This window comes from Mandrillus leucophaeus, unplaced genomic scaffold (assembly GCF_000951045.1).
Source record: "Mandrillus leucophaeus isolate KB7577 unplaced genomic scaffold, Mleu.le_1.0 Scaffold820, whole genome shotgun sequence".
Taxonomy (NCBI): domain Eukaryota; kingdom Metazoa; phylum Chordata; class Mammalia; order Primates; family Cercopithecidae; genus Mandrillus; species Mandrillus leucophaeus.
Genome location: NW_012108920.1, coordinates 155,717 through 166,073, shown reverse-complemented (window position 1 = coordinate 166,073; position 10,357 = coordinate 155,717). Strand labels below are relative to the sequence as shown.

At 51.2% G+C, this 10,357-nt stretch overlaps 1 protein-coding gene across 3 annotated transcripts in view; it reads right to left on the bottom strand.

Moving 5' to 3' along the window:
* Window positions 1-9,917, bottom strand: part of SLC2A11 (solute carrier family 2 (facilitated glucose transporter), member 11) — a 29,059-nt gene extending 19,142 nt beyond the window's left edge. Inside the window, exons 1-3 of one of the 3 annotated variants that reach the window (XM_011967964.1) lie at window positions 9,351-9,917; window positions 8,824-8,934; window positions 4,075-4,173 (exon numbers count right to left, since the gene is read on the bottom strand). In XM_011967964.1, coding sequence (XP_011823354.1) covers window positions 4,075-4,173; window positions 8,824-8,865 — 141 coding nt within the window. In that variant the 5' untranslated portion in view covers window positions 8,866-8,934; window positions 9,351-9,917. Of the gene's footprint in view, window positions 1-4,074; window positions 4,174-8,298; window positions 8,476-8,823; window positions 8,935-9,350 lie in introns of those variants that run through there. The other 2 variants (XM_011967966.1, XM_011967965.1) reach the window with 2 other exon arrangements.
* Window positions 9,918-10,357: the final 440 nt, after the last annotated feature.

The window sequence follows — 10,357 nt, the reverse complement described above, 5'->3', positions numbered from 1 at the left end:
AAACCCGGGAGGCGGAGCTTGCAGTGAGCTGAGATCTGGCCACTGCACTCCAGCCTGGGCGACAGAGCGAGACTCCGTCTCAAAAAAAAATAAAAATAAATAAAGATAGGGTCTCCCTCTGTTGTCCAGGCTGGAGCTCAAGCCATCCTCTCACCTCAGCCTCACAAGTACCTGCAAATACAGGCTCATGCCACTGCGCCCTGTTGAATATTTTTTTACTTCTTTGTAGATACTGGATCTTGCGTGTTGCTTAGGCTGATCTCAAACTCCGGGGCTCAAGCAATCCTCCCACCTCAGCCTCTCAAAGTGTTCAGATTAGAAGGGTGAGCCACTGCGCCTGGTATTCTGAGCTCTTTTTCAACTAGGTCTCAACTTTTGGACTTCTGTGTTCATCTCTGCGTTGTTCAGTTTTAGCAAGTGTCCTGCTAAGTTGATTTAGCTAGAATCCTCATCCTCCACATCTGATCACTTTCAAAATCTAATTGGCCTCCTTATCCTCTGCCATCCTCCATGATATCTGGTTACCCTGGCCTGCCCTCAACAAGAATCCTGTTGGGTCAATTTAACCAGAATCCCCCACAAACGCCTGATGATCCTCTCAGTCATTGTGCACCCACTGACCCCGCTCTACTCCTCGGCTATCAGTTCTCGCTTGCCCATGCTGTATTTGAAGTTGAATCCAATCTTTCTGCCTCAGGGTAGGACCCCATTGCCATGGTCCCTCCAACTAGTGCTTGCCACCTCTTGAATAAACTCTTCATTACTGTGCTTTGACAAGTGTCATTGAATAGTTTTTGTTTTTGTTTTTGTGATGGAGTTTTGTTCTTGTTGCCCAGGCTGGAGTGCAATGGCGCGATCTCGGCTCACCGCAACCTCCGCTTCCCGGGTTCGAACAATTCTCCTGCCTCAGCCTCCCAAGTAGCTGGGATTACAGGCACGTGCCACCATGCCTGGCTAATTTTGTATTTTTAGTAGAGATGCAGTTTTTCCATGTTGGTCAGGCTGGTCTGGAACTCCCAACTTCAGGTGATCGACCTGCCTTGGCCTCCCAAAGTGTTGGGTTTACAGGCGTGAGCCACTGTGCCCAGCCTTTTTTTTTTTTTTTTTTTTGAGAGGGAGTCTTCCTCTGTCACCCAGGCTGGAGCACGATGGCGAGATCTCAGGTCACTGCAACCTCCGCTTCCTGGGTTCAAGCGATTCTCCTGCCTCAGTCTCTGGAGGAGCTGAGGTCACAGACACGCACCACCATGCCCAGCTAATATTTCTACTTTTAGTAGAGACAGGGTTTAATCATGTTGGCCAGGCTGGTCTCGAACTCCTGACCTCAAATGATCCACCTGCCTCAGCCTCTCAAAGCACTGGGATTATAGGCATGAGCCACCATGTCCAGCCTGAATAACTTTTTCTTTAACAGTTAGAACTTAACACTATTCAGCAGGGTAGGGGAAGCCTCTGAGCCTAGGAAAGTCTCCTTTGTGGGGGCTGGTGATGGCCGTGGGAGGTAAGGTCTGAGTGACCTGCCCAGCCCGGGATGGACCCCTCTCTAGTCTGAGTGTGCACTGAAGTGGGTGCTCAAATGCTTGATGAATGAATGAATAAATAAACCAATGCCTTACGCCTGTAATCCCAGCACTTTGGGAGTCCAAGGCAGGCAGATTACCTGAGGTCAGGAGTTTGAGACCAGCCTGGCTAACATGAGGAAAGTCCATTTCTACTACAAATACAAAAAAATTAGCCAGGCATGGTGACAGGCGCCTGTAATCCCAGCTACTCAGGAGGCTGAGACAGGAGAATCACTTGATCCTGGGAGGCAGAGGTTGCAGTGACCTCAGATCTCGCCACCGTGCTCCAGCCTGGGTGACAGAGGGAGCCAAGATCACGCCATTGCACTCCAGCTTGGTCAACAAGAGCAAAACTCCATCTCAATAAATAAACAAACAAACAAACAAACAAACAAACCAATGCAGCCAGCTCAGACCCCCCTTTCTAAATTCTCATCCTTGCTTTAAGAGGCTGGGCTGCTATCATTCTTTCTATCCCCATCTCTATCTTCTGCTAACAAATATTACTTTGGAGGAAGTTCTCTCCATAGTCAAGTATAGCTCTTGGTTCCCCCATAAAGGTGATCACCTGGCCCAGATCTGGCCAATCCGAGCATCCCAGCCTCCTGACCACATTACTGGTCTGGGAGTGGACACGTAAACCAAACCAGCCCCTCAGGCTCTTCCCTGCCTTTCTACATGAGCTAATCTGGAAGACTTTTGTTGGTGGGGGGAGTTCTCAGCTGGCAGGAAGTGAATCTGGTGACAGCAGCTCCCCAACTAGGTATGAAAACAAGGCCAAGGCAGGCACGGTGGCTCATGCCTGTAATCCTAGAACTTCAAGAGGCCGAGGTGGGCGGACCACTTGAGCTCAGGAGTTCGAGACCAGCCTGGGCAACATGATGAGACCCTGTCTCTACTAAAAAATACAAATAAAATAGCTGGGCTTTGTGGTACACACCTGTGGTCCCAATTACTTAGGAGGCTGAGGTGTGAGGATCGCTTGAGCACCTGAGCTTGGGGTGGAGCGGAGGTTGCAGTGAGCCGAGATTGCGTGATCGTACTCCAGCCTGGGTGACAGAGCAAGACTCTGTCTAAAAAAAAAAAAAAAAACCGAGAGAGGAAAATCAGGGGCAGGACAGCAGCCACAGTTCTGTCCTGGGACCTGGTTCCTGCAGCTCTCCCCCAGTGCTGTGTGAAGCCCCATATCCCATCATTCCCAGTTATGTGACTAGGTACTTGCCCTTCTTACTTAAGCAAGTTAGAGGTAGGCTTCTATCACTGGGGCTGAAAGACCCATCCTTTCCACAGACACTCACAGAACATCGGCTCGGGCCAGGCTATGACCAAGTGCTGGAGATTCAAAGATGACTCAGATGCTGAGAGCGAATCAGCAGGAGAAAGGAGATGGACACAAAACAGCCCTCACACAGCCTGAGTGAGGACAGCCTGCACCAAGGGCTGGAGAGGGAAGAAGGTTTCAAGAAGGTGGTGGTATCTGGGGTGGGCTTCTACAGGTGGAACAGAGAGGGCCCCTCCATGGAAGGAGGCTTAGAGGAAGGGCTGTGTCATAGGCATTTGAGGAACTATACTTAACTTGCTTTGGTATCAGGGTTGGGGGAGCGAAGGTGTGAGACAGTGAAACCGCGGGGTTCATTTGTTCAGATCTGCCTGCCCTGCTTGCTTTTGGTCAGTTGGTTTTTTAAAATTTCTTCTTCCTTTTTCCATGAAGCTGAGGCCCTGGTAGCTCGAGGCCTCGCCGCTGAACACGGAAACTTAACCTCCACTGGCTACTTTATAAATAACCTTCATGAGACCAGGAGCAGTGGCTCATGCCTGTTATCCCAGTACTTTGGGAGGCTGAGGCAGGTGGATTACCTGAGGTTGGGAGTTCGAGACCAGCCTGACTAACATGGAGAAATCCCATGTCTACTAAAACTACAAAATTAGCTGGACGTGGTGGCACATGCCTGTAATCCCAGCTACTCAGGAGGCTGAGGCAGGAGAATCGTTTGAACCCGAGAGGCAGAGGTTGCAGTGAGCTGAGATCACGCCACTGCAAACCAATCTGGGCAACAAGAGCAAAACTCCATCTCAAAAAAAAAAAAAACAATTCTGAGCAGGAGAGTGACTTGAAGAGATCAAGATGGGGAGAGGCTGAAGGCAAGGAGGCCAGTGAGGAGGCTGGGCCAGAACTGGGAATGTGGTGGAGACATGGGGAGAAGTGGCTGGATTCTAGAGATAGTTAGGAAGGACTTGGTGTCCAAGAGACGAAAAGAAGTCAACGCTGACTCCCCCATCACTAGGTGGAAGATGGAGTCATCCGCTGAGATTAGGGACTCAGGAGGACATGCAGGTTTGGGGGAAGATGTATGCTCAGTTTGAACCTGCAGGAACCTGTGGGCCAACCCAATGGAGACAAACTTGTGGCAGAAAGTGCCACCAAGTGGATGCCTGGCTGAAGCCCCTCAGTGGGCAGCTGTTAGCCAGTACCCACTCAGAAAGGGGCAGTCGACACAGAGAGGATACGTACCGAGGTCGGGGCATTGATGATAGACAGGTTATAGCCAAACTGAAAAGTCCCACCAATGCCAGCAGCACAGATGGTCAGGAGCAGGATCCTGCCCTGAATCTGAGGAGAGAGGGGAGAACACAGAGTGACCAACAACAGCCACCACCCCTCTCCCTGGACCAGAGCTGCCAATCACAGCACTGCAATTTATTTGAATCAAGCAGTGATGTCTCCACTTTGCAGATGAGGAAAGTGAGGCTCAGAGAGGAGTTACCTGGGTCACATGGCTGGCAGGTAGCAGAGGAATCCAGGCCTCCTGCTCTGAGTCCAGGACCCCACTTTACCCTCACGCCACCCATAGCCCCAAAGTTTCCCTGAGCTGGAGAGCAGTTCCCATCCCTTCTTGTTGGGCTGCCCTGAGCACGTCTGCTGTGTTTGTTTGGGAAAGACAGTCGCCTGAGTTGGGGCCCCAGCAGAGTAAAGCTCTGACTCCAGCAGGACAGGAGCCCCTGACTTGCCCCAGGAAAACGTCCTCCAACAGAGTGGCCAGGCTCCAGGAATCTGGGCTGAGCCTCCTTCTCTTACCTCCCACCAGCATGTTCTGCAACTAGGCTAAGAAAAGAGGCCACATGGACCTGCAGGTGCAAGGACTTGGGGACATAGGAGAAACAGAGAGGCAGCATAGATGGCCAAGGTGCCTGGTCCCTATCCCAGCTCTCCCCTTACTTCCTCATCCTAAGTCACTTCCTTACCTGGACCTGGAGATAATGAAGCCTACTTCTAGGCTGGGCACACATGAGTCATGCACACTTGGTACACAAAAGGACAGTGAAACACTCTTAGAGATGGAGGGAGAATTCCCAAAGGCATCCCCAATGCCTCATCATTTGTAGTTGGGATTTTCTCTTTTTTTTTTTTTTTTTTTTTTTTTTGAGGAGTCTTGGCCAGGCGCAGTGGCTCACACCTCTAATTCCAGCACTTTGGGAGGCCGAGGCGGGTGGATCACGAGGTCAGAAGTTTAAGACCAGCTTGGCCAAGATAGTGAAACCCCATCTCTACTAAAACTACAGAAATTGGCCAGGCGCGGTGGCTCACGCCTGTAATCCCCGCAATTTGGGAGGCCGAGGTGGGGGGATCACCAGGTCAGGAGATCGAGACCACCCTGGCTAACACGGTGAAACCCCGTCTCTACTAAAAATACAAAAAATTAGCCGGGCCTGGTGGCGGGTACCTATAGTCCCAGCTACTTGGGAGACTGAGACAGGAGAATGGCGTGAACCTGGGAGGCAAACAGTGAGCCGAGATTGTGCCACTGCACTCCAGCCTGGGCGACATAGCAAGACTCCGTCTCAAAAAAATAAATAAAAATAAAAAAATAAAAAAAATTAGCCGGGCTTGTTGGCAGATACCTGTAATCCCATCTACTCAGGAGGCTGAGGCAGAGAACTGCTTGAACCAGGGAGGTGGAGGTTGCAGCAAGCCAAGATCACACCACTGCACTCCAGCATGGGCGCAGAGTGAGACTCCGTCTCAAAAAAAAAAAAGAAAAAAAGAGAGACGGAGTCTTGCTCTGCCACCCAGGCTGGAGTGCAATGGCGCAATCTCGGCTCACTGCAATCTCGGCCTCCCAGTTCAAGTGATTCTCCCGCCTCAGCCTCCCGAGTAGCTGGGATTGCAGGCATGCACCATCATGCCCAGCTAATTTTTGTATTTTTAGTAGAGACTCCTGACCTCAAGTGATCTGCCCACCTCGGCCTCCAAAGTGCTGAGATTACAGACATGAGGCACTGCACCTGACCTGTAGTTGAGGTCTTCTGAGGGATTCACAAAATTGTTTATCTTTCTCTTTTTGTGATTTTTTGTTTTGTTTTTTTGAGACAGGGTCTCATTTTGCCACCCAGGTTGGAGTGCAGTGTCGCGATCTTGGCTCACTGCAGCCTCAACCTCCTGGGCTCAAGCGATCCGTCCACCTCAGCCCCCCAAGCAGCTGGGACTACAGGCATACACTATCACGCTGGGCTAATTTTTTTGTATTTTTTTGTAGAGACGGGGTTTCACCTTGTTGCCCAGGCTGGTTTCAAACTCCTGAGCTCAAGTGATCCACTCGCCTTGGCCTCCCAAAGTGTTAGGATTACAGGCGTGAGCCACCATACCTGGTCTACTCTTTTGGGATTTTTAATTACAAAATGACACGTTTGTTAAGATTTTTGAAAATTCAGTATATACTGAAAGTTCTCCACTCCTCCAAAGGCACAACAATGAACTTCCCTCACGTATTTTTTTAGATATTTGCAAAGTAGTTGACTTTACAAAAATTGAATCGTTGATATCTTCCCCCAAAAATTACTGCCTTTCTTGTTCTGGCAAATTGTTCTGTAAAATTAAAGGTATTATTTTTGAAAACTTTGATACAATTTTCACGACAGAAGGATGTTTGGCTAAGGTTTTCTGAAGTTTCGAGAACCTATGGACTATTTATTCATTCATTAATCAAATACTGGGTGTTGGCCAGATGCGATGGCCCACGCCTGTAATCCCAGCAGTTTGGGAGGCCGAGGTGGGCAGATCACTTGAGGTCAGGAGTTCAAGACCAGCCTGGCCAACATGGTAAAACCCCGTCTCTACTAAAAATACAAAAATTAGCCAGGCGTGGTGGCAGGCACCTGTAATCCCAGCTACTCGGAAGGCTGAGGCAGGAGAATTGCTTGAATCTGGGAGGCGGAGGTTGCAGTGAGCCCAGATTGCGCCACTGCACTCCTGCCTGGGCAATAGAGTGAGACTGTATCTCAAAAAAAAAAACACACACAAAAAACTGAGTGTTTATCTCAGCCAGGAAGTGTGCTGGGGGGGCAAGATATAGCTGGGAAAGAGCCAGTTGTGCTTTCACCATTCAGTGAGATACTGCACTGGAAGGTGGGGGAGCAGAGGAAGTGACTCTGGAGGGCAGAATCCTGCTGAAGGCTTTGCCATAGGTCTGGAGACAGGTTGGTGACAGGGGCCCTAGCTGCCCATAGTTCCTATAAGGCCTAAGTAACTTTCTCTTAGGCTGGAAGCCTGAGGAAGAAGCCAGGTGAGAAACCTGGAGTCTGGTCCCAATGGGGCCACATTACAGCTCCACAGGGGCTTCATGGAAGTGAGAGCTCCCTTAAGACAGCAGATCTGAAGGAAGCAGCGAACACAGTGCTTGATAGCAGCTGAACTCATGTAGCAGATGTTGACAGGTCTCCAAGACTACAGGAAATTGTTTAATTCAATGAGATCATGCATGGAGATTGCCTATACCGTGCCTGGTCATGGTAAGCATTCAGACATTAGCTATGATACGGACCATTAATTAGGCAAACAAAGATTTATTGCCTCCCTATTATGGTCAATAATCCTACTGTTCTGGGTGTTGGGATACAGCAGTGAACAACAGACAAAATCAATGAGCTATCAGAGCAGGGAAAGACAAGCAATCGCAAAATGAATGAGCAAAATATGTAGTACATCAGCTGGTGCTACAGAGACTTAAAGCAGGGAAGGGGTGTAGGAAGTGTTAGGACCAGGTGGTGCTATTTTATTTTTATTTTTTACAGACAAGGTCTCCCTAGGTCGCCCACGCTGGAGTGCAGTGGTGAGATCCTATTAGATCTCTGCAGCTTCAAACTCCTGGGCTCCAGCGATCCTCCCACCTCAGCTGGTGCTATTTTAAATAGGGCTGTCAAGGAATACAAGTGCAAATGAAGACAAAGGAGGTGAGGGAATGTGCCATGCAAATACATAAAGAAATCAGCCCAGATGGGGAGGAACCCATAGAAGCGGTGGGCAGTGCAGGCGCTCTCCTCTGGCTGCGCCCTTTCCCTCTGTGAGGCAGGACGCCAGGTCAGAGCTGAGGGCATCATGAGGAGGAAAGAGGCGAAGGTGGGAAACAGTCACGGGAAGGAGTGAGCGGTCAGGACTGCCGTGCTCGGAGGGCTTACTGCCTCTGAGGTCAGGGCTGATCGGCAGAGGATTTAGCATCTCTGGGGGCTGGGATGCCAGGGTCCAGCAACCTTGCTCTGGCCCACAGGCCGAACCTGGACGTAAACACCTGCCTATGGATATCTGAGCCTAGCACCTAACGCCACTGTACATACAAGCACGATGTTTTTGAACATTTGACGACTTAGTGAAGGCTCCAAGGTGGCTATACATGCGCAGTTCACTCAGGTCCGCAATCCCTCATCTGAAATGCCTGGTCTGGGCAGGTATGAGAATTCAGACCATTCCAGATCGCAGGAGGGCATGGAGCATTCGGAAGAGGGGCCTGAGCGGAAGTCTTGCTGTACCAGGGAGACCCCAGCTGCCATTACCAAGCGGTTAACCGGGCGCATGCGCGCGGAGGGAAGGTCAGCGCGCGTTACCCAGCTGTGAAAAAGGGGCTAGCGCACGCGCAGTAAGCGTTTGAGAGGCGCAAACCAGTCGAGACGAAGCGGTAGCGCAAGCGCAGTGGGTATTGAGAGCGGCTGCACAAGCTGAAGGTTCGCACAACGCTAACCAGTGGCCGGGAATGGGGCCTGAGACTCAAGCGCAGGCGCAGTGGAGCGCAGAGCCGTTAGACTGTCGCGGAGGGCGCCTGAGGCGCAAGCGCGGACCCGCAGCGTGTTAAGAGTTGCTGCCGGTGCTGGGGAGCTCGCCGCCGCGGTGGGGGAGGGGGTCGCCGCCGCGGTGGGGGAGGGGGTCGCCGCCGCGGTGGCGCGGGGTTTGTCGCCACCGTGCGGTGGGGGGTCGCCGCTGCTGGGGGCTCACCTGCGTCGGAGGCCGTAAGGACGGCTCCAGTTCATCCTCCATCCGCCTCCTCCGCAGCACTGCGGCTGAAAAGCTGTTCACTCCTCACTAAGCTAAACCCCAAGCTCATCTCTGCAGGCCGGAAGGGAGCTCTGGTCCAAGGTCATCTCGGCCAAGCCCCTGCATTCGCCCCCGCAGGTGCCAGCAAACGACTCTGGTCGCTGCGCTCCCAAGTCCTCCCCCGAAATTCCGGCCCTGGCCCCTCGTCCCCCTCCCTTGCTGCAGTCTCTGGACTAAATGTCTGAGGGTCTCTGTCTCTCGCTGGTAGGACCTCAGCCGCAATCCAGCGCGACCCCCTGCTCCGGTCGCCCCTGCCGGCCGCCAGAACCTAGGAGGCCCCTGCCCCTGGGCGCTCTCGGGAGGGCCAAGCCCTTGATTGTGCACAGATGCACCACCCCACCTACACCCCGCCAGACACTTGGGTTCAGGTATCCTTGACCTTTCCCCAGAGGAGGGGAAAATTAGGAAGGACCGAAAGACAGACCCACCAGTCTGCTGAGCGCTCTCATCTGTGCGTCCTGGGCAGAGCGAGAGACTCGGCGGAATGCGGGTAGGAGAACCGGTCTGAACCGGTCTCGGGTTGCCGCCAGGGATCCTATGCGTGAGAGGCAGGTCCCACCTATGGTGGGGGCACTTGGAGTTGAGGAACCACGGAGTCCACTGGACCGGATTAATCTTTTATCCTTGAGGGTTTCTCAGGCCCTGCATGGAATCCAGGAGCTGGACAAAGACCAACTGAAACCAGATTTGCCAAAGATGCTATTTGTGGTCACAGAAACATAGAGCTGAACATGACCTTAGGTAGTCTTCTGAGCAAAGACTGTGATGGGCATTGTAGTAGCTCTATTGCTCAGACTTGGTTTTTGTTTGACTTTTGCTGCTCTGAACTTTAATTCCTAAAAACGCTGCATTTTTAAGGAAAAGCACAAATAAAATATTAGCAGTTATCATAAATAGGTATTTTATTGCATGATTTTCCTGCATCTATTAAGATGATCATATGGGTATTCTTTAAATCTGTTAATGAGATCAGTTACATCAATAAACTTTCTAGTGGTAAACCATTCTTGAATTCTTGGGGTAGCGGCAACTTGGTCATAATACTGTTGTAATATACATTGTTAGTTTCAACTGCTGATATTTTATTTAGATAGGTTAATTTTTTTCAAAACAACCATTGCCTTTTCCCCCTTAAAAAGTAAGTGGGAAGTGGCCGGGTGCGGTGGCTCACGCCTGTAATCCCAGCACTTTGGGAGGCTAAGGCGGGCGGATCACGAGGTCAGGAGATCGAGACCATCCTGGCTAATATGGTGAAACCCCATCTCTATTAAAAATACAAAAAATTAGCCAGGCGTGGCGGCAAAAGCCTGTAGTCCCAGCTACTCGGGAGGCGGAGGCAGCAGAATGGCGTGAACCCGGAAGGCGGAGCTTGCAGTGAGCCGAGATCCCGCCACTGCACTCCAGCCTGGGCCATAGAGCAAGACTCCATCTCAAA